Here is a 24,650-nt window from a genome sequence, read left to right as displayed (position 1 = left end):
ACATGTGGGCTCAAAAATTTTGCTTAACTTTTAGTGTTCACCTCAGGTTTTTTCCTTTAAAGGCCAAGCCAGGACTCCCATCTTGCTTCTCACATGATGTCTTCCTTTTTTTTTTTTTTAAAAAGCATTTTTAGACCACTTTGAACAAATAGAGAAAGAAAGAACAGGATGCATTGAGAAAGATGCATGCTGTGGGCTACAGGCAAAAGAGTCATTTTGGACCACACTATGTCAACTGTGAGATATAATTCTCTGAAATGCAACCCACAGATACAGGGAATGGTAAATTCAAGTAACTGGAGAGTCAAAACAATGTCTGCAGTGAGTTTCTAGCACATATTTGTACTCATTTGTCCTCATTTATACTCATTTTTAAGTTCTTTTCTCTATATTGAGTGGAGAAAAGTGAAACATGATTAAAATTTTTTTAAACTTTTTTTTGGAGGAAAAGAATTCGTCTCCGTATGTGGATAATATTTTCATTTTCTGACTTGAGGTTGCTTCTACTGTCACAATTATGAGGCCATGCTCATCACCAACAGTGACTGTGATTCTCTCTTATTATGAGTATACCATCTCCAAATTTGCTTTTAATGGTTAACTCAGGTTAAAAGCTCTTGTTCTGTGTTCAGTTACTTGGTAAGAAAGTATAGTTTGGAAAAATTTGAATTCCTTCATGTAGTATTTGAGGAAGTGATGCATAATGTGGAATGATAGATGAGCCCAAGAGAAATACATCTCAGAAAGATATCAGGTAATATAGCTTGTGCTGAAGGCCCTTAATACTTGCTTAAGGTCATCTTAACAAGTTTTATTTATAAAACATTTGGTACATTTTATCTTTTTTCCCTTTTTACCTGTCTGGTATTTACTAGTGTTTAAAAACAGGAGTACAAGATTTTAGGTTGTGATCAAGGGAAACATGTTTGGGAAAGTAATGGTTTTTATTAATAGATCTTAGAAGGTGTATGAATAAAAACTTATTAAAAGTAGACTTTTAATTTTCAATTTACCTTATTTGATCTTTATCATTCAAATGTTTTTTTGTGATATAGTCTGAGTAACTAGAGTTCAAATCTGAATTTTCACACAGAAGATTTAGCGAGTCATTGTTTATAGAAAGTCTCGTCTTTAAAATAAGAGTACAGGGCCAGGGTGATAGCTTAGTAGAATAAGCTTTGCCTGGCAAGAATAAGGGTCTGAGTTCAATCCCTGTTTCTGACAAAAAATAAAATAAAATAAAATAAGAGTAGAAAGGACTAGCATAGACTCATGCATTGCACACTTTCCAGCCCTTTTTATTTTAGATTTATGCCATTAATGCATGTTTCACTTTAGACATTTTTTGAGTGTCTGCTGTGTACGGTATACTTTTCTGACTTTGACTTTTGCAATAACTTTTTTTTTTTTTCCTGGTGGAACCTGGGATTGAACTCAGACCTTTGCGCTTGCCAGGGAAGCACTTATTCTATTGAGCCATCTCCCCGGCCCCTTTTGCAATTACTTACCTAGTAATACCCTTATAATTAAGGTGGAATAGAAGCACATTGGGCTACTAAATTACTTGTGGGAGGGATTCTCCAAATGACATATTAAATGCCAAATACAGGGAAGGTTTCAAAGAACTGCCTTGGACTTGGCAGAACGAAAAGGAGTAAACAAAACAGACATAATCTTTGTGATAAGCATAACAAAAAAATGCCACAAGTCAAAAGGTAAAACAACTCAGTAAAGTAAAGCACTCTGGGAAGTATTTAAAACAAATGCTCATATGCACTGAAAAATTTAGATTTTAGTCCATATTATAGAAATACTGAATATTTAGGAAATATTTTATTTTCTGTTTGATTTTTATACTAGTATTGTGACAGTCAAAAGAGCAAGTCATCATAGTTGTTATTTTAGAGCAAAACATGTTTTTTTCTATTAGGAACAGCTTAATTGATTCTCTAAGAAGCAGATATTATTCATATCATTTATGCTGTTACTTTTACTTTAGTTATTACTATGCCAAAATTTTGAAGCCTAACTGATAATGTCCAAAAGTCACTCTGTGCTTGCCTGTGCTTTTTTTCTTTCCCCTCAGGCTTGTCCCTGAACTGAGCTTTGGCTGAAAGTATTCTGGCCTGACTGGTCAGTTTGTCCTTAAATATTTGTCATCTTTGACAGCGCTAAAGACAGACATGTGTCACTTACCCTGGGCCTCCAGTCTTATAACTTTGTGATGTACAGAAATGAAGTCCAGATACTCCCAAGTAGCCTAAAGGGCAAAGAAGGTTCCAATATAAACTGATATGGTGCTGTTAGGAAATAGTCTTCTATAATGGATTAATCATGAGATGAATTATAAATGTTTTACATACTAATTATATTAGTTTATGGAGATAAAACACCATATGAAGTGTTCCCAGCACACTTAGCAAATTAGATGCTCTTTGCATGTTAATTGGCTTGTCTCTTCAAGACTGGTGATCATGAATCCCTAAAGATGACAGGAATTAGTATCATGATATTGTACATTCCTGATCTTTGTACCAATTTGACACCTACCTTTCACAAATTCCTTTACTCTGGATTGTATCTTGAGTACTTCATATATTAAGATGGTAAAATAGAGAGTAGTATCTGAAATATATTTAGGAACCTAAGAGAAAAATTGTGGGCTCAATCAAAAAGGCATCAAGTAACATGACTTAAGACTCAAGTAAGAGAGACTCAGATGCTTCTCCAGTTTTGTTAATGGTGAAAGTAGACATCATATTGAATATTATAGAGTCAAACAGAATTTTGCTTTTGGTGTCATTGAGGGACATATTTGACTCATTTATTCATTTATTTGAAGACAGTTTTTAAGTACTGAGTTATAATGGAAACCAAGAAAGACATAGTTCCACTTTTTTTTTTTTTTTTTGGTGGAACTGGGGATTGAACTCAGGCCCTTGTGCTTGTCAGGGAAGCGCATATTCCACTGAGCCATCTCCCCGGCCCCCATAGTTCTGTTTTTTTAAAACTTAAATCTAGAGTAGTAACCACAATCTTAAAGATAGTGTAGGATGCTAAAGAAAAAACAATTTATCTATCCAGCAATATTTACTGACAACCACTGTAACAAGAAGAAACAGGAAGACATAAAATATTGGAAATCATCTAGAACAGCTCTGTAAGAAAGCAAAATGTACTTTTTTGGGAAACATGCTCTCGCTGTGTAGTCCAGGTTGGAGTTGAACTCAGTGAGCTTCCTGCCTCAGCCCGCAAGTGCTGGGGTTACAAGGTTGTGCCTCCATGCCTAGTTTAGAATGCACATTTTCTCACAGACATATGTGGTGACTGGGGCCTTTGTTTAATCAGATACCCATTGCATTTTCTTTCATTATTTTTACCTATATACTGGATATTCTATTTGTGTTCAACATTTATGACACTTGTCTCTTTTATTTCTTCTTTACTCCAATTCCAGGGTTTTTTCCCCCTCTTCTGTTAAAGATGGTATTACCACCTATGTGCTTATGTAAACTGGAGACCTTTGAATCATGCAGTTAGCCTCACTCTTTCAATAACCAAGCCAGGACATTTTGGTTTTATCATTATTCTCAATGTCATCCACTTTCCGTAGCCCTGACTGGCTGCCTTCATGGTGTGGCAGTAGGCCTGCTCTTTCCCGTTGCTCACGATGGCACCGAGAGCGCAGCAATGCAGGCAGGCCTGCCCAGGGTCTCTGTGTCTCCCATTTGTGTAGGGAGAGCAGTTCAGTCACTCAGAAACATGTGACAAGTGAAGGAGAAAATACAACTATTCGCACTATCATAGTTCTTCATACCTTTTATCATCCTTTATTTCTCTAACACAGACTATAGTAAGTACAATTAACATAAAACCTCTAGGAGTCACATTCTTAGATGATCCAAAACCAGTGTGGAAAAAGTGAAAAAGTGGGGACCTTAGATGCAGATCAACTTGGATTTGAAACTCTTTTCTCCTAATGTCTGCTGTTGTAGCATGCATCCAAACCTTTTGTGCTTTAATATTCTAATCAGTAAAGTGTGGGTAATGAGATATATTTAATAGGTGGCAAGGATTAAATGACAGTGTGCAGTATTGTAAAGTACATGATTAAATATTATAATCAAAATTAGAATAGTATTACTTAAATGTTTCATTATGAAAAAAATGATGATGGAGAGTCATGGTTTAAAATGAACTGATTTTACCTTTTCTTTATGTTTGTATGCTCCCTCCTGTGAAATGTAGTAGTTACTAGCAGTTATCAATGGTGGTACTTTGATTATCTTTCTCATTTTACTACCATTTTTTTATGGTGTGGAAGCGTTCACAACTCACTTAAGAATAAGAAGACATGAAGTATAGTTTATATAGCAAAAAATGCTCCAGGGTCACTATAAACCAAAACAAACAAACAAACAACTTATCCTGCATTTGGGTACCTTCAAGATTATTGGAAAACTATCTTTTGAATTTTATCTGATTTTTTTTTCTCCTCTCCTCTCCTCTCCTCTCCTCTCCTCTCTTCTCCTTCCTTCTTCCCCTCCCCTCTTCTCTCCTCTCCTCTCTGGTCTCCTCCCCTTCTCCCTTTTCCTCTCCTCCTCTCCTCCCTCCCCTTCCCCTCTCTCCTCTCCTCCCTTCTCCTGTCTTCTCCTCTCCTCCCCCTACTCACCTCCCTCTTCTCCTGTCCCCTCCTGTCCTCACCTTCCCCTTCCCCTCTTCTCCTCCCCTCCCCTCCACTCCTTTCCTCCCTTACCCTGCTCTCCAGTCCTCTCCTCCCCTCTTCTTCCCTCTCCCCTCGCTGCTTCTTTCCTCTCCTCTCCTCTCTCTCTCTCCCTCCCCTTGCTCCTCCCTCTCTCCCTCTCACTTCCCCCTCTCAAAAATCAACTTTTGTTAACCAGTCCTCTGACTTGCTAGACAAGACTTCAGAACCTAGGATTCCTGTGCCATCCCCAAATCTTGAGGCTTTTTGGATTTTCACTGTTCTTACCTGTTTTGCCTCTAATTTCATTGACAATCTTGCACTCCTTTGTAACATTTATGAACAAATATTATTTACCTTTTTATTATTTTTTCCTTTTTTAAAAAACAATTGAATGGTTAGTTATTTTAGAACAGGATTATAATTTGGCAATTGTTATCAGTTTTACAGACTCCAAATATTTTGATTTTTGACATTGGTAGAATGTCTAAAACAGAGATATCTAAATGTTCAAAGCAGTTCATGTTGCCTTGGATCTTACAAGAAAACTCTTAGTAATGAATGTTTCCCCAAGAATCGGACACATGTATCAAAAATGATTAAATGGGATGCAGTAAAAAGTCAACTTATTTATAGGGCTTTTTTTTTTCTCTCTCAATAGTGGGCCGTCTGTCTCTTTCTCTCTCTTTCTCATTGCAAACATAATTATAGAGTGTCTTTTATGAATTAGGCTCTGTGCCAGTACTGAGAGTTAAAAGACTTAGAGAGATTGCTAGAATAATTTGAGATACCTGAATTTAAATAGCACCTTCATCTGAAGCGGCTCAACAGGTATTTTGTGATTTGTCTTGTTAAGCATCAAGTGTATGTCAGAGTCCTGATGACTGTAGCGTGGATAGATGTTAAGAGACCAGCCTTGTGTTTGTGATATTGCTGAGGGGCAGGTCCTATCTGCAGCGCTAAGTTCCCTGCCTTCATCAGTGTACTCTCAGAGCCACTGGGATAAGCACAGGAAAGAGAAAGTAATGTGGTGGAGGAAAGCAAAACTGCTTGATGAATTAGTCGATGCCACTCCACACTAAAAGACAGTTTTTGGGAAGCTGTGTGCTCTACTTAATACTCTATACATTACTCATCATAATAACTTAGGAAATTAAATGACTATTTTCGTTTCTCCTAGATAATAAGATTGACATCTTACATTTTAATTGTATAGCTGAAGGAAACATTTTGTCATGCAGTGTTTGTGAAGGTTTTGAAAATCAATAGTATTTAAACATGCAGTAGCATTGTTCTAGTTAAGATGAAGTAGCTGACAACTAAACCAAATTGTGTTAAAATTAATTTTACATTTTCATGAATAATGAATATTATCCTTTACACAGGTTTCATGAATTTAAAAATGTTGAGACAAAAGACCTTTGAAATGTTTGAGAATAATTTTCATAAATATATGCTTTTATCATTGAGTTCCTCTAACATTGAAAAGCTGTCAAGATGCATTGAAAGTGGTAAAGGCAATAAAGTAATAGTGTTTCTTTCTTTCGCTTTTACTCTCCAGTTTCATGAGAAAACTTAGCAAACCATGTGGCATACTCCTCAGCACTAGCACTTTGTGGAAGTGACTATTATTTCTTTTCTTTTCTCCGTGCTGTCTTCCCTTCATTCCCCAAATCTGTTTTTGATACGTTAGTTCAAGTTTTATGGCATTAAAAAGTAATTTTAAAAATTGGGAATATAAACAAAAGCAACAAAGATGTAAGAGATTTCACATAGACAATTTCAAAACTTATAGATACATGAATATAACAATCATACTCTGGTTGAGAATACTCTGGAGAATGTATTAAAGTCCTAAATATTTTCTAACATAGCAAGACAATGTAGTGTTATGTCTTTAAAGCAAAAACAAAACAAAACGAAACAAAACCTATTAAACAAAAATCAAACCTAGGGCCAGGGATACAGCTCAGTGGCATAAGCACCTGCCTGGAAAGTGTAAGATCCTGAGTATGATCCCTCATACCACAAATAAATAAATAAATAAATAAATAAATTAAAATAATTAAAAAAATCAAAACCAAACTTCAGCAAGATAGACCTGTTACAAAATGAAAAGAATAAGCACATCCAAACAGTGCGTGTATGTGTTCCTGTCACTTTCTCACTTAAAAATCTTTTCGCCTCTTTCCTTTGTTCTTAACATAAAATCAAAACTTACATCTTCCAAAGCCTCAATTACGTCTTCAGTCCCATCTGTGGTCACTTTTTCAGTGAGCAATGTGCTCTACTGACTTCGTCTTCAGTTCCTCAATCTAGTGATTTTCTATTTGATTCAGATTTATATTCTATTTCTTGTTCTTTATCCTATAATACACTAATATGTAGATTATATATTATATACATATTATATACAAAAAAGAGATACTTAACATGTACTTCATGTACTTGCTAGATTTCACCATAATATAATTTCTTCCTCAGTTTGAAGTGGTTATAGGGGATATTTTATATATATAATGTATTAATGTATATAATATAATATATTAATATGCAATATATAATATGAGGAATATCATATTATATTATAGGGGATTTTTATATATATAATGTATATAATATAATGTATTAATATGCAATATATAATATGAGGAATATCATATATATCAATATATATATGATGTGTTCTATATGTATATGTCCATATAATATAATATATTGTATATTAATATATATAGTCTGCTATATATAATATGTGATACATATTTTTTATGTATGTATTTTATACAAGATCTCGCTGTGCAGCTCAGGCTCATAGTGGTCCTTCTGTCTTAGCCTCCCCAGTGCTGGGATTACAGCTATGCACCATCACACCTAATTTCTGTGGCCAGCTGAGGAACTGGCATGGCGTGTTGTGCCAGAGATTGAACCCAGGTCCTTGCGCTTGCCAGGCAGGTGCTTAGCCCACTAAGCTATTTCCCCAGCCCACTATTTATATTTTTGTACTTGAGCATTTTCTGTAAGGGACATGTATTTTTTTAAGTTATAGAAGCAGAAAAATAGTACTGTTTTAGAATTAGAGAGACTGGTAGGTGAAATTGAGATGGTTAGGCGGGAGCTGAGAAATGAAGTTTCCCAAAGCAGGTCAAGGATCTGTTCAGGAAAGTCAGTTCAGCAAGCAATTGTACTTTTGCATTGATGAAAGAGTTTCGGGAAAGCTAGTCCATCCAGAGATGTGTCTTCTAGTGCAGTACCCAATAGCAACATTTGTCTATTTAATCTAAATTTAAATTTAGTTCAAATTCAATAAAAATTTGCTTTCCAGTCTCCTTAGGTGAATTTGAAGCTCTTGTTGCCCTGTGTGCCTAGGCATATTTGGACAGCACATTGTCATGAAAAAGACTTCATTGCTGAAAGGAGAGGAATTAGGATTGTGGAGAATTATCAAGGAACAGAAGCCCCTAAGAAGGAAGAAAAACAAACAAACAAATGCTCTGTAGTGGAAACTGAACAACATGAATCCAGGCTGAGAATTTAGCTTTTGAACAAAGAGACCCAGCTGGAGGAATTTATTCTTGTCTAAGGTGTACTGAAGCCATAACAAGAAATCATTTAAGTATGACTAACATAGGCCACAGTAGGGTTTATGTTTATGTTGTAAATTGTGTACTGTATCCTATTATGAGATCAGTGTTTTTTTGGGGGGCTTCCTATTAAAAAGGTTTCATGGGGCAAGAGTAAGATAACCAAGTTTATGAAGGATTATTAGTAGATTGCATGGTCAGTGGTTGGAATATAAAATGTCTGTCCTCTGTTTCTTATTGCAGTGATTTTCCACACCATTTGAGATAGAAAGGTGTACCTTTTGATAATAAACATAACGCCTCTGTAGGCTATGGGAATATTTCAGCATCTCTTTTTTGCATGTTATATAAATAAGGTAAGAAGCAAAGGACTTGTTTATTTAGACTGAGCAGAAAAGAGTAAAATCTGTCGTCTTGAGTTGTATTGTGTTAAATTGTTTTGGATTCTTTAAACAAATATGCCTCAGCTTGTACCTACAAGGCACCCTGGCAACAATTAGAATACCTATGCGAATGCTACCCCAAGTCTATGGAATGATATTAATGTACTTACAGCACACACCATCTTGGTGAGACGATTATAATAGCAACTTGTGCTTCGGGTGAAATAGTAAGCCAATGATGTAGCCATTAATTTGAATTTAGCAGACATTTTAAATATAGGTTTCTTTTACAGAGACAAAAGTTGCAATTTAAAGCTCTTTGGTGGTCTAAAAACAGCTTAATTCTGTAGTAGCATGGTAATAAGTACTAATCCAGCTTATACAGTGATTGTAGTATGTCATGTTTGTGAAAGATTGTCCAACTGCTTTCTGTGAGTTTTATGTTAATTTTAAAATATTAAACATAAAACCTTATAACATCTTCATGCTGAGATAAACTGTTCAGTTTAAATTGTGCTCAAGCAGCAGCTGTCAGGAATTATCTTGTTACTAGTGGTTTTTGCTATCACCTTGTGCCCTTCCTGCCACAGTCACATTCACACTACAGGATGATAAAGTGTACCTTGTTAGAATTTATTGCTTAAATAATACCTGAAGCAAGATGAACGTTGGTGGCCTAGGGATTAACCGCTGACTGAGTGCTGCTACTCATTGTGTAATTATCAACTTTAAATAGTTAATGGTAGGGAACAAAGTAATACTTGCCTGTGGCTTATACCTGCTTTTGTATGTGTGTCTGTGTGCATGTGAGTGTGTGTTTGTGTGCACAAGCGCATGCACACATCAGTTCTTTTGGGTATTTAGTTAAAAATATGAGGAATTGTGAATTACCCATTTTAACTGCCATTTCATAAATGACAAAACAAAGAAATATACTTTACCAATGATGGAGACAAATGAGGAATGTTTTGAGATGTGTAATGAAAGTACAATTTGACAATTAAACTGAAGGAACTCTTGTGTGGGCAGGTTCAGATAGGTATTATTATGGTAATTAGTCAATTTTTCTTCTGATGGTGTTGGACTCTTTTGTTTGCGAGGTTTTCTTTGAAAGGCTTGACTTTCAGGTAGGTTCTTGATTATGGTCAGTTGGTAGGTAGGGTCATGTAGTAAAAATGGTGGGAAGGGCTTGCCTTGGTTAAGCATTTGCTACAGAAGGTTCAACTTTAGGAAATTCTTTAGGCAGGAAATTAATAGTTGGATTAGCATTAGAAATACATATTTGATGGGGTTATTGTTTAGAGAATTTTTTCTTTCACTTACTATCATTTAATTCATAGTCCCCCAAATCTAAACACTCAACTTACCAAACATTTGCAATAGGACAATGAACTACATCTAATTTACACAGATTAATCAATTGCTAATGTTTTGTACACTTTTAAATTTCTATCTATGTAAATATGTACATATGAATATTTATTATTAGTAGTAGCATTTTTAGTAAACCATTTCAGAATTAGTTGCAGACATTTTGACACTTCACATGTAAATAATTTGACATGAATCTTCTAAGAATAAGGATATTTTCTTCTAAGTAACTGGAATAAAAGTGTTATACAGGCAAAATTCAAGATCAGTAAAAATGTAGAATTTTGCATTTAGGCCATATTCACATTGCTGTTGTCCTAATGTCTTTTGTAGCCCTTTTTTCCCATTGCAGTCAGTTGTATCAGTCAGTGCTTGCTAGAAAAACAGATTTAATTCAAGGTGTACAAATATAAAAGAATTTACAAGATTAACTTACAGTGACCATCAGGGTCAGGTGTGGAAATGTGCAAACAGGCTATGTGTGTGCTGGAGATTAGGAGGTTCCAGTTGAAGGCCTGGAGCTCACTGCAGTGCCCCATATGTGTCTGTGACGGAGGTTGAAGAGTATGCTGGAAGCCAGGAGATGATATCCAGGGTGAAGGTGAAGACTAGAACTCCTCTGAAGAAACAAAAATGAGGCTTCCTTCTTAATTTCCTTTTTATTCTGTTCAAGCAGAAGTCCTTTTGGTTGGTGTCACTCAAACCCAGTGAAGATCCTTTTCCTTCAGCAACTTTCAGAAGTATGCTGATCCAGTTTAGTTTGGTGTTTCTTACTTAAGATGACACAGTCAAGTCACAAAAATCAAGAATGATATATTAAATTTTGTTTTGAGATCTCTATTTCTCTCTAATCTAGATTTTATCTTTCATAACATTAACATTTTTGGAGATGTAGCACATTTCTTTTGCAGATATCAGAATGTTTCCTCATACCAAATTAATATCAGGCATTTTGGGCAGAATACTACACTGATGATTTATATCTTTCTTAGTGCATCACATTTGGGGATACATGATTTCACTCTCTCGTATTATTGATATAATGTATGAAGTTTGCTCACTTGGTCAGATTTCTTCATTACAAGTCCTGGAATGAATAAGCCACACTCACTGCAATTTTCTTTGTAGTCAGTTAGTTATATAAGGGTTAGGGGCCAGGGAGAGCTCAGTAGAATAAGCGCTTGCCTGGCAAGCGCAAGGGCCTCAGTTCAATCCCCGGTTCTGCTAAATAAATAAATAAAATAAAAAAAAAAGTTATATAAGGGTGCATTCAATGCATATTTCTTCTTGAGAATTCTCTCTCTCTCTCTCTCTCTCTCTCTCTCTCTCTCTCTCTCTGTCTCTTCAATATTAAGGAAGGTTTAGCTTTATAGAAATTAGGATTTCATGAAATTAGTATTTTTGCCAATGATGAGATTTATAGGTAAACACATATCTTCAGTTTTTCATAATTTTTCATTTTCAGTTCTAGTAAGGCTTATATTTGACTTGATGGTAGTGGTAATGACAGGATTATCATTGTAGAAAACAGGATATTATCTGACCATTCCTATTTGCTTTGCTTGGGTATAAGCACTTTTAAAAAATAAATGCTATATCCTTGATGAGATTTTTATTAAACTTTAAAGAGACAATAAAATTATTATGTGGTTAAAGACAGATTACTGGCTTTGGTCTTATGTGCTTCTTGTAGTCTGTGAAGAAGGCACTTGAGGTCCTATTTATGATGTATGTACTTATTATGTAATCATTCTTCTTGTGTGAAAGGCCCGTGCTGCAGATCATGTAAACACCTGAAGTTAGCCATTTGGCTTGTCAGCAAGGGAGGATTTATTGTAGTTGTAATCACGGTAATAACAGGATGGTATTTTTTATTTCTTAAGTACAGAAAAAACATTTTTGATGTAAGGTGTCCACAGCCAATTTTTTCTCATGGTATAAGGACAAAAGAGTTTACACTCAGTCTCTGCTTTGCTAACTTTCTGGGAGTGGGACTTCAAAAAGAACTCAAACTTCTCAAACCTTACTTTTTTTTGAATGAAGTCAAATTAAGTCCAGAAGGGTCAAAGGATGCTACGTTATGTTGTGAGGATGTCATTCTATCAGATTGTGCCATCTGAATGTCCTGAGCTGTCCAGAGACTATACTTTGCCTTTGTTTTGTGTTTGCGTGTGGCAGCTTTCTCATTAGAGAAGTATTTCTGTTGTTTTTATTATTACTCCGGTTTATTCTTCTAATACCTCACATATGTTTCTATTATAGACAGTGTTCATCCGGAGAGCTGTCTTGTGCATCTTTTCTGTTCCGTTCTATCACATAGTAATAGTGCAGTACATGTTTGTGGAATGAGCATAAGTATGCACTTGCTTTTATCATAGATAGGTATGCTTTCAGCTTACTGTTTCCAAAGACAATGAATTACCCTTTCATCATTTTTCATATACGGGTTTTCATAGATTCTGTATCAGGTGCCTTACCAGTTCAGTAATGGAGAAAAAAAGTATTTTTATGGGATACTTCAAATGGGGCTGGGTGAAAAAACATGCTAAAGGGGAAAATATTTTTGAAAAGACCACAATAGATAAGTCTATTGCATAAATCAAAAGGGTTTATGTCATAACATGAACATGTGCCATTCCTGCTTTTGTATTAAATTTCAGGAGTTGGTTCATAAAGAAAGAAAATGTAACTAGCAAGCACAGTATTCCCCAATCAGCCTTGCCTTTGTTCTGTTTGTCCTTCAGATAGAGCCTTTTTTGCCTTTTTCAATAAAATCCATCCAGGTTTTTAAAATTTTTTTTCAACTTCCTCCAATCTCCAAGTAACTGAGAAGACCAGTGAGATCAGGGCTTTTAAAGTTCTTAGCAGTTGCTTTTTAAGAGATCAAAACTTAGAATGTGGATGTTGCTACATAGTTTTAAGGCTCAACTATTGATGTATTCCTGTAGGTGATATACTTCCCTTGTGTGGGGAGGAGGAAAGAAGAGAGAAAGGACGACCCCTGCAAGTGTGCTTTGGATAGTAAGCACTAATTTCTTTGTTTTCTAGGATCCTTTTTGCAAGCTCAGTGCTTAACCTGACCGAACTGGCTGCCCTTCGGCCTGACCTTGGGAAATTGAAAAAGATTCTGTACTTCCATGAAAACCAATTGGTATATCCTGTCAAGAAATATCAGGAGAGGGATTTTCAATATGGATACAACCAAATTCTTTCCTGGTGGGTATAGACTGCATTGTTTTTTGCCTTTGCCATCTTTTTCTTTGCAGATAGTTAGCTTTTGTATCTGGAGCCCTACTATGCATTTATAAACACCTTAAGGTAGCTGCAAAAATTTAAACATCTCTTCTATGATAGTATATATAAGATAATAGTTGCATATCCAATTATATGTTATACTAATTGTATTTTTCATAACATTCAAAATAGAATCAAAAGGTTGGCAGGGACCTTCCCCTCTTGATTCCATGATTTATTGTTTAAGGCATTCCTTTAGAAGGAGCAGTTAGTCAACTTATATTTTCCAATTTCTTTCACTGTATTCAGCTAAAATCAAAAGAGAAATTTACAGAGAAATAAAAATTAATGCATAATAAAGCAAAGGACTTTTGTCCCCAGCCCTGTGCTGTCTTTTTTATTGTTACGACACAAAACTATGTAAAATGCATTTTTAAATTTTCTCTTCCTCATTGTGTCTTCTGAAATGGTGCAGCCTTAAAATACCATGACATTTTAAAGGTGATGATCTGTCTGTATTGTTACTTCAGCAAAGTCTATCTCCCAATACTTTGTTAATGAAAGAATTTAATAGCAACTCCAAAACAGCTTTGCTATTGGATCCTACTTACAAACTGCCTGAAATGGAATCAGTTTGGCAGTGATTATGTACATTTTATTCACCTTTATTAGTAATTATTAGCCATTGAGATTGATATTATGTTTAAACAAACCCTCTTATGAGTCCGTTTCATAGTTTAGTTGATATAGAAAAACAGCTATATGATAATAATTCTGTCTTTGGAGCATTTTGTAAATGTTTTCCTGCAATCACTTTTACGAGCTGTTTCAACTGTAAAGTAGCAGTGCTATCAAAATAGAGTGGAACTGCTTCATGTCAGATATCTCATAAAAAGCAACCATTTTAAAATTTCATAATAAAATTAAAATATTGCATATTGAAACAGAGAAGGGAAACATGTTTTAAAAAAATAAAATCATTTTATGTTTTATCAATATGGAAACATTTACAATATTTTTATGGTTTTTTGAGTTAGCATCAGTTTTTTTTTCTTCAGTGTATGTTTATTACCTCTGAGAAATCACTGGGAAAATAATTCAATCTATTTTTTCCTCTATGGGTAGCTTTTAAGTTAATGGAAATTATACACCCTCCTATCAGGGCTGAAATTTACCAAAAAAGAATATTTCTGTAAACTGTCCTGAATATTTAATTTGTGATAGACTTGATTTTAAAGAGTATAAGCCATTGAGTTGTATGCTTTTTGAGAGTATATATCTAAAAAAATATTACTCACTGCCCCTGCTGCCTTTTATAAAAATTGTTTTTATTCTTGGAGAAAGAGACTATAAAAGCTTACATAAGACTTTTTGATTTTTTTCTTCTCAAGAAAGTAAACTGATAGACATGCTTGGAGGGAAAGAAGTGGCCTTCATCACCCTTTGTTTTATTAATGGGAAAAAATGGTTCACAGTTGTCCAGAGGAAAAATCAGAGTGTCAGAAAGCAGTCCTGCTCTGATTCCTTGTGAAAAGTATGACTCCTGCTTCCTCAAATGTTTCTTTAGTTTTCTTGCTGACTTCTGCTTTTGTTGGCACTGTGAGATTTCTTTCTTGACTGTGTGTCAGTTAAGGACTTTAAAGATGACTGACATAAACGCTCACCTTAAACAGAGGTTTCACTAACCCTCTGACTTATGAACCATGTCATAAGTATATATTACGATCTGTGGGTCACTATTATAATATGTGACATATGATGAAAACAGACTAGCTGTAAAACATCCTTCAACTTTTGGATATTGTTAAACTGACTTGCTTATTGCTTAGTGTTGTGTCAGCACTTCTGTGACATTCCTTTGTGTTATCTGTGTTGTAATCACCATCCCCCAGGTTTTTACCAGGTACCAACTGAAAGAAAAAATATTTGTGTGCAGAACTAATTTTGGAAGGGTGTAATAGGTCAACATTTCTTTCATTGGTTTTTCATTTTACTGTGTATTAATAACAGTAAATCTATATTAGTAAAATATAAATATAGATTTAGTTCAGTAAACATTATGTAAACTAAACTGAAACTTTGATATATTTTTAATTCAGTCTATAAACTATATTGATTTTAATTTTTTGCTTTCCTTTACATTTATGTGTCTTGTTTTGTCCCCCTTCCCTCCCTTCTCTTCCATTTCTCTCCCCTCCCCTTTTGGAGATTAAGCCTAAAACTTTGTCCCTGAGCTGTATCTCCAGCCCTTTCTTTCTTTTTTTTTTTTAATTTAATCTTTTTCTTTTGTGATAGCATCATGCTAAATTGCTAAAGTACCCAGAGTGGGCTCAAATTTTCCAGTGTCCTACCTTAACCTCCCATTTTATTTTTCATTTTTTTTTTGGCGGAACCGGGGATTGAACTCAGGCCCTTGTGCATGCCAGGGGAGCGCTTATTCCATTGAGCCATCTCCCTGGCCCTTAACCTCTGATTTTATATCTTCTTTTCAATGCTACATATTTTTAGGGTAAAATAAAACCAACTGTTTTGTATATTTAATCTTATGTTACCTACTTATGGAAGTATTTGTATGCATTTCCCTAAGATACAATGACATGGAATCATTGGTTAAGCAAAATGGGGCATTTTGAGAAGTCAAAATGGTGACTTATTAAATTAATTTCAGATTCATAAAGTAATCATACTACACATTCAGGTTTTATTCTCAGGTTTTATTTAGTTATCATTTTTGTTCATTGGTGCCCAAGAAAATTATAGACAATCTGAAAAGTGCTGACTTGTTTATGTAACAAACATTTTTCCCTTTTTTGGTGGGGGTATTAAGGATGGAACCCAAGACCTTCACACTCAGCTACATCCCCAGTCCATTTTATTTTTATTTTAAGATAATGTTGGGGCTGGGGAGATGGTTCAGTAGAATAAGCGCTTGCCTGGCAAGATAATGTTTCCCTGTGTTGCCCAGAATGGGTTTGAATTTATGATACTCTGATTTTAGTCTTCCGAAATTCTTATGTTACATGCATGTGCCACCACGCGTAGCTCTGCTTTCATGTTCTCACATGACAATTTATTTTATTTTAAAACATTAAAGAGAGGCTGAGGAGATAGCTCAGCAATCTAAGCACCTCCTGCCTTAGCAAGGACCTGGGTTCTATCCCTAGTAGCGTGTGCCATGCCAGCCCCTCCCTCCTGGGCTTTCCTTGCTGGCCACTGAAACCAGGCAAGGTGGTTTCTGTCTGTAATCCCAGTGCTGCAGAGGCTGAGAGAGGAGGTTCACTACGAGTCCAAGCTATACAGTGAGATCTTTTAACAAACAAACAAATAAATATTTTTTTAAAATTAAAAAAAAAATCATTGAAGAGAAGAATACAGTCTTTTGTGAAAAGTGGTAGACAATATTACATTTTCTTTGGTAAATTCTATTATGATCTTTTATGATACATTCCTTTAGATGATGAGCAGGATCTAATGCGATGGATTTATGCATCCATTTCTATTAATTTGTTTTCTGCTTTTCTGCTTACCCTGAATGTATTAATAAGTTATTTGTAGAGACACCATCCTTCCTGAGCAGTATCAGAACTTTAAGGACTGGCCAGATAGCTCAGCAGACTGAAGCACCTGCTTAGGCAGAGCGCAGCGGCCGGGGTTTGATCCCAGGGCCTGCCATGCTGGCCACGCCCCAGGGCATGCTGAAACTGGGATTGAGACTGGGCATGTGGGCATTTGCCTGTAATTCCAGCTCTTGGGAGGCTGAACACATGTGGCTCACTAGGAGTCTGATCTACATAGTGAGACCCTGTAGACCCTGTAGACCCTGTCTTAAATACAAAAAACTTTAAAAAATGTAACACAAGTTTTTTAAACCAAAATCTAAGGCAGGAAATAGATTGTAATCAAATATTATAATCAAATACTAGAATATTTCATATTTCTACTATGAAAATAGCTTTATATTAATTAATGACAAGTATTTTAAACATGCTGTTAGTAGTACAGTGTAAAATGAAATGCATCACTATCAAAGAACCTAATGTACTTTGTTGAGGTACAGCAAAAAGAAGACTTGCTGTACTTAATGTAACCATTGCTATAGAAAGTCCATAGCATTGTGTGTACATAGGCCTTGGTCTGCAGTCTCATATGATCCTATTGAATCTTTCACTACTCTTGTACACTCTTCTCCTTGATTCTACCAATACAGCTTCCTCTTATTGAATACTAATGACATGAATTTTCCTGTTAGAGACACTTTGGTAGATACTGAGAGGAAATAAAATGTTTTTTAAGCTTACGATGCAATGTAAACTCTGATTAATGTTGAGTTTATATTATAAAAATAATTCTGAATGAGTCTGATCTCATCATTTGCATTTATCTTTTCCCTTTATAGCTTGGTGGCTGATGTAGTTGTATTCAACTCAGTTTTTAATATGGAGTCATTTCTCACTTCTATTGGGAAATTCATGAAGCTGGTTCCTGATCACAGACCCAAAGATCTGGAAAGCATCATCAGACCCAAGTGCCAAGTGATTTACTTTCCCATCAGATTTCCTGATGTGAGCAGGTCAGTATCTTTTACTCTGTTCTCAATTGTGTGTCATACATTACTTCTCACATATGTAGAAGTGGCTGTTCTTGCCAGTTGTAGCTTTCTACTATCAGCATGGTTAGAGAACTGAGTTCCGTCTCACCAGGCTGTGTTTTGCAAAAATTTTGAATAATCATGTGTCCATGCAATCACTGAGGGGTTGGTACAGATACTGCGTTCTTCTTTTCTTTTCTCATATATATTCGTCCTTGTATGCTACTTTGTTTTCAACACTTGCTGTTTTGTTGTTGTTGTTGTTTTAGAAGCTATTGTCAAGCATATTTATCAACTTTTACATTCAGTTTATCCCCATTGGTTTATATTTGTAGTAATAACTCTTCTAAATAAATCAATGTTAAATCTCATTGCTGGGATACCTTTAATTTGCCATGATTGTTTCTTTTACTTTTTCTTCCTTCGTTTTTGTTATTTATATTAATAAAGAATTAAGTCTGTCACATTGGGCTACAAATGCACTTCATAGCCATTTTTCTTTCTCAGTTACTAAGGACATTTTTTATTACCCTTGTTACTGGGCCCACTCTGAGTTAGCAATGGATGACGTGGCTCAAAGGGAACATTTTGGAATTCTTTTTCATTTTTGATTAAACTCCGAAAAACTATTTTTACAACCACCAGGAATGTTTCTCCCTTGTGAATAAAAAGTTTACTTCAGTGAGACTCACAGTAAGTGGGGATGCCTCTGTCTTGTAATTGACTGTGTCCTTAAAAGGAGTTCAGGGACAGCTGTTTCTTCCCCATCCCCGGAGAAGGCAGGAAATGATGTAATGTCCATACATGCTGTGCAGGATGCCAACGTTAATTATTATGTCTGAACTTACTGAGTTCACTCAGATTTTGCTGTTGGGATGGTAGGCCTCATCTATACTCACAGTGTTGAGTTATCTGAGTGACTTACTAGTTAATATTTCATTAATGAATAAACAAGATATCATGTCTGCACCTTTTCCTCTGAATAACTACTATGAAGACAACAGTATGCAATGTATTAATTATTGTAGCTGTCCTACTAACCTGTTTTGAAACTGTTCCATTGCTGTTTTTTCTCATGAAAACGAATAAAAAATTAATAAATAAATAAATGTACTTGTGCCTGGGAACACTAGAGCCAGCCTTCGTATGTTGATTTATCAGCTTTACTTGAGAAGGTCACATACCTGAAAAAGTAAATTTGTAAACACAAAAGTTTCAAAAAAAAGAATTCATTAATGAAAAAATCTGCACCAAATCATGTTAGCAAGGCATAAAATTTAAGTTAGACCACTTTGTACAATCCTTAAGTTAGACTACCTTGTACAATTCTTACTTTATGCATCACAGAAAACAGAGGCTGAGAAAATTTGTCTTGCAGTCATTTTAAGATGGTGGTGAGGGGGAGCTGGGGAGATGTCTCAGTGGAATAAACACTTCCCTGGCAAGCGCAAGGGCTTGAGTTCAGTCCCTGGTGCTGAGGAAAAAAGAAAAAAGAAAAAAGAAAAAAAAAAGATGGTGAACTGGATTAAGTCTAAACTATGTTCTGTGATTTTGGATTGAAATTCCAAATTCTGTTAAAGCTTCCTGTCATTGTAGATCATTTGCCAATAACACTTAATAATCTCTTTGTTCTTTTGAAAACTATAAACCTAAGTGGAACTTATAGCATAATTTTTAGGACTCTGTGTGTGTGTGTGTGTGTGTGTGTGTGTGTCTGTCTGTCTGTCTGTCTGTCTGTCATCTTGTGTTCATATCTATGTACAAATGATTTTGGGATTCTCCAGAGATACTGAAATCTGTACATCTCAAGCCTTTATTTATTTATTTATTTATTTAACTAAATATAAAATCATGATAATAAAAATAGAAATGATATAGAATTTCACTAAAGAAAATAATATGAATCCGACAGTATTTGCTGCCTTGCATTTGAAGTCAAGCCTTTGCTTATATGACTTATGTACATTCTCTTGTATACTTTAAGTCACATCAAGATTACTGATGGCACCTATTTCAGTACAAAAGATAATGCAGTTAGCTGTTATGTAGTATTAATTAGGCAGTGATGAAAAAATCTGTCCTTGTGTGCTACTTTATCCTTGTATGTATTCAGTACAGATAGATACATTTTTTTTTCCTTCTCAACTGTTTTTGATCCACAGTTGGTTAAATCACTGAATGGGAAACTTCTGCTAAACATAGAATTTTCTTTGGTGTAATGAGAGATTTTTCACTTTCTGAAAATTATAATTTTTATACTTGACATTTATTATGTGCTTTCACACTGTCATATATCTGAATTCTTAAAGTATCAGTCATTTTTTAAAATAAGTTTTTCATATACTCTATAAGAAAATGAATTTCTTTAAGTGAATGAGTGAATATAATTCAAATTAATAATACTGCTATAAATTTTCAAATAAATGTCCTAAATTTATTTGTGTCTGACATGCTTCTACAATTTCTTGTATTTAATATACCTATGGAAATTGAATAGTTTATTAATTTGGAACATGTTAGCATAAAAGAATCTAGCTAAATAGAAAAAGGTTAAGAAATATTGTGTCCAAGATAGCATTCATAAACAAGGTCTTAGCCCAGAGTGTTATTTGAATTATTTTCAAATGGTAATTTGCTTTGTACAACCCAAACTCATATAGTGTAAGTAAGTGATTATTTGCATGAATGACAATCATCTATTGCCTGCAGTTTTAAAAGCATATTATTTTGTTGAGATGTTGAAAAATATGTAGTAATTCCAAAGGCAAAATAGCCAAAGTGATTAAACAAAATTATCGAATGCTTTTTGTCTTTCCCCTATCCATAGCAAAAAGGAACTTGGCTATGGAAAAATTTTGCCTATGGCAAAAATGAGTTTAAGTAAAAACAAAATATAAGACATAGTTAAATTATTAATATAATATGCTAAATATAATGCATAATATAATATAAAATATAAAATAATATAATATATATTAACTAAAGAAGATAGAAAAGCCATATTTCTAGCTTAAATAATGAAGGTCTATAAAATTGCTTTCTGGTAGAGAAGTATGACTACACATAGGCGTGCAGTAGTAAAGAACTTTAGGTACATGTATTGCCTATTGCTTTCTTTACCATCCACCGCTTTACTTCCGAACACTGGAAAAATTATTGCAAGAGAAAATATTATTCTGAAAATGTTTTCTTATATGTCTTAAACTTTTGGGGGTGCTCTTAACTGCTGTGGTCATACACACATATATTTGAATCTTACCTTCCACTTAGCTCAGTGACTCGTGCCAGTGGAATGATCCTGAACCTAAATTCTTTAATAGTTTTGATTGTATGTACCTTGTCACCTCATAGGGATATTGACGTGATTAAATAAAATAATGCCTGCCAAATGCCTAGGGATAATGGCTGGATATAATAGAACCCAATAAAACATTATTTCCTCCTTTTAGCACCCTTACCCCCATTAATTTATAACCAAGCACATTTCTGCTACCTGAATATGGAGAATTTACTCCAGTCCACCTCCTGCTTCCTGTAAGTGACATATGAAAATAGAGAACTACTCTGCTAAAAGGTCAGCCTATTATAAATAGAGGTTGGTTAATTTGGTTACTTTATCATTCCTATTCAGTCTTTTGACCTCCCCAGAACTACTATCCATTAATTAAGTCAACTTCTTACATTTTCTGCCTTGTTGTCTCGTTTTTATACATCTTAACTTCTGTATTCTATCTTTATATTTACTATTTTAAGGTCTCAAATCTTTTTCGTCATTTGCTTTATGTTGGATTGGCAAAATCCCCAACTTGATTGTATCTGTGCTTCACTAAAGGTCCACCTACACTTACAAGATTAAAAATGACTAGAGGAAAAAAACAAAACAAAACAAAAAAAACATTCAGCCATTCTTCATAGTATGTTCTAAATTTCTACTTCCAAATTCAGACAAGGCCTTTGTATTATCTGTCAAGCAACCATATTTCACATTTTAGATAGAAAGTCATGCCTTTCTTTAAAAATAGGAAACAAAAACAAACAAACAAAAAAACCCCTCAAGTTTCAAGTTATCTGTGCTCATTATCAGCTGAATTTGAGAACACAGAAATAATCAGAAAATTGTTTGTACTTTGGCACCACCATTAGCTGCTTCTGGGTGTATTTCTCCATCGTCATACCTGTTGCTGTGGACAAACTGACCTTGCTTGTACCTAAGGAAGGCATTATGTCCACTTCTTTGCTAGAATTTGTTTTTCTTGTGTAGTCATGGTATATTATCCTATTTATTCTTTCTTTTCTGTTCTGCATCATTAATTTTCCTCTTTTGTGAATCATTCCTGTTTTCCTTTCTTTTGAATCATTCCTTTTAGCATGCAAAAACCCAGTATTTCTTACATTAAAAAATATCACTCTTGATTCTACTTTTTCCTTCTACTACTGTCTCATTTCTCTGCTTCTCTTATTAGTATAACTTCTCAACAGAGTTATCAGTTTTTACTGCTTCCAGTTTTATTCCTCCTATTTTTTCAAGTCTTTGCATTAAGACTGTTTTCATTAAGATCATTAGTGAGTTCCATGTCTCCTATGGTCACTTCTCAGTGCTCATCTTCCCTTACATACTAGGAGCACTTCACACATTATGACTTAAAGAACATATTCTTTAGTTCACTTCAAAGATACACAGTCTTTTGATTTTCACTCAGGGGGCTGCTTGTGAGGCTTTTTTATTGGTTCTTTCTCATCATCTCAACCTTTTAACAATGGCCAATTATTCTTGAGTTAATGGAGGAAAAGTCCACCATTGACGTAAGAAAAGCTAAGAGTCAAGAGGTCAACAATGAGACAGTTGTCCTGTAGAACAAAGGGAGAATTTCAAAATTATTGGAAGTGAATTCAAAAGACTGAATTTAAATAAAATAATTACAGTAAAAGCAACCTTGAATTCCATACTTATTTAGTACCTTTCCCTGAGTTTTGTTGATTTATTTATTTATTTATTTATTTATGAGCAGAATATATTTATTGAAAGAAAGAAAGCTCCTGTCCAAGAGAGTGACAGGAGGGGGGGCCCCGAGCGGGTAGTTCCCCCCAGTTTTGTTGATTTATAAAAACAATTATGTTGTATCTGATAGTCAGAGAAATTTAGGATTCAGGTCTAGATGGCATACCTCTTAGTATCTGCTTCTTTTTATCTATCTCTTTGTCTCTATGTCTGCCTTTCTCTGTGTTTGTCTCTGCCTCTCTCTTGTCTGTCCACCTGTCTGTCTCTCTCTGTCTCTGTTCCACCCCACCAGTACACACATTTATGAATGAATGCATTAGGGTAGCCCAGAGAAGTTACGCATCTTCCCACAGTTATACAGCTAAATATAGACAAAAGAAGAACTAGAACTCATATCTTGAATAATATTTAGTACACATCCCACCAGCTTGTGTTAATATAATTTCAGAGATCTTGAATATTAGATTTTTTTTCAGCTGACAGCAGATTAACAGCATTAAATTGGGGTGTGATAAAGGCAGACTCACTGATGGCAGTAAAAACTGACAGCTGACTGACAGCTTGACAACAGGGAGGAGAGAGATAAACTATTTAAAAATATATATATGGAAAGTGAAAACACATAACAGCCTGGAGCCATTCTATGGCAGGGCAGGCAACTCTGCACATCAGATAACCCCTGCAGACATTTCTCCATGATTGTACAGCTTGTACATCAAAAAGATGACTGTGATTTATTAAGAGAGATTTAATAGTAACCAGTAAATTTCATTTTAAGAATATATAATCCACTTTTGGTGGAAATTATAAATGGCAAAAAATGAAGGTAAATGGCATACCTTACTTGTGAGTTCTGTATAGACTTTTTAACCTACAGAAGACAATAAACATCTTAAATCCTTTCTTATGCAGTTATAATATTCTTAAGCTACAGGTAACCAGAGGACATTTCACAAAGCTATCTTTAAGATATCCCTGCTTAGAACCTTTGCCAAATCTCTCTTTTATGCTTGGTTGTAGACAGTGGCTTCTTTGGTACCAAACACTTCCAGCCATGGTAGATAAGTGATAATCAACCAAAAAAAGTCTACAGCAATAAGACAAGATAAGTGCTTTCTTTTTTTAAAATTTTATTTTTATTTTTATTTTTATTTATGCGTGTGTGTGTGTGTGTGTGTGTGTGGCCAGCTCAGCCCACCACGAGGCGGGGCTGGCTGGCGTGTGGTGCTGGGGGATTGAACTGCGGTCCCTGTTCTTTGTTGAGCTTGTTCTAAGTAGGTGCTTTAGACCACTGAGCCATCTCACCAGCCCAGTGCTTTCTTATAGTTGTTAAGATGGGATTCAATACTGGAATGTGTTTCAAAAGAGAGCTGTCCTACATTAAAATATATACATTAGAAAATTAAGGCAATTTTTGTACAAGAAAACAAATTTCACGTGGAAATGGATGTGTGATTCAGAGAAAAAAAGGAAGGAACTGTGTAACCTGCTGACGTGATGCTACTGCAAGTCACTGTTTCTTAGTGTAGGTCATGTCACTGTCATGAAGGAAAGGCTTTGCAGAAGGAAGGGAATTTCACATATACAGTTGAGACTATTGTGTAAGTCTCGTTTTTAGGACATCAGAACATCTGAAGAATTCTAAGATCATTTTCTGACAGTCATCTGTAGAGGGTAGACCTAACCATAAAAGTTAACCCTTGTTGATTTTTACTTTATTCTCTGCATTGTACTAAGTATAGTATTCATGTTTTAGCATTTTATCTTTCCAGTGAGTGACTTTTTTTTT

General features: G+C 34.9%; 1 protein-coding gene across 7 annotated transcripts in view; it reads left to right on the top strand.

Moving 5' to 3' along the window:
* Window positions 1-24,650, top strand: part of Gtdc1 (glycosyltransferase like domain containing 1) — a 369,221-nt gene that overhangs the window by 100,227 nt on the left and 244,344 nt on the right. For all 7 annotated transcript variants that reach the window (XM_023721409.1, XM_023721407.1, XM_023721410.1 and 4 more), the window contains exons 4-5: window positions 13,089-13,256; window positions 17,671-17,844. In XM_023721409.1, the coding sequence (XP_023577177.1) occupies window positions 13,089-13,256; window positions 17,671-17,844 (342 nt within the window). The remainder of the gene's footprint in view (window positions 1-13,088; window positions 13,257-17,670; window positions 17,845-24,650) is intronic.

The sequence above is a fragment of the Octodon degus genome, unplaced genomic scaffold, assembly GCF_000260255.1.
Source record: "Octodon degus isolate 3935 unplaced genomic scaffold, OctDeg1.0 scaffold00082, whole genome shotgun sequence".
NCBI classification, from domain to species: domain Eukaryota; kingdom Metazoa; phylum Chordata; class Mammalia; order Rodentia; family Octodontidae; genus Octodon; species Octodon degus.
The sequence above is the reverse complement of the archived record's forward strand: the minus strand, read 5'-3'. Positions and strand labels throughout refer to the sequence as shown.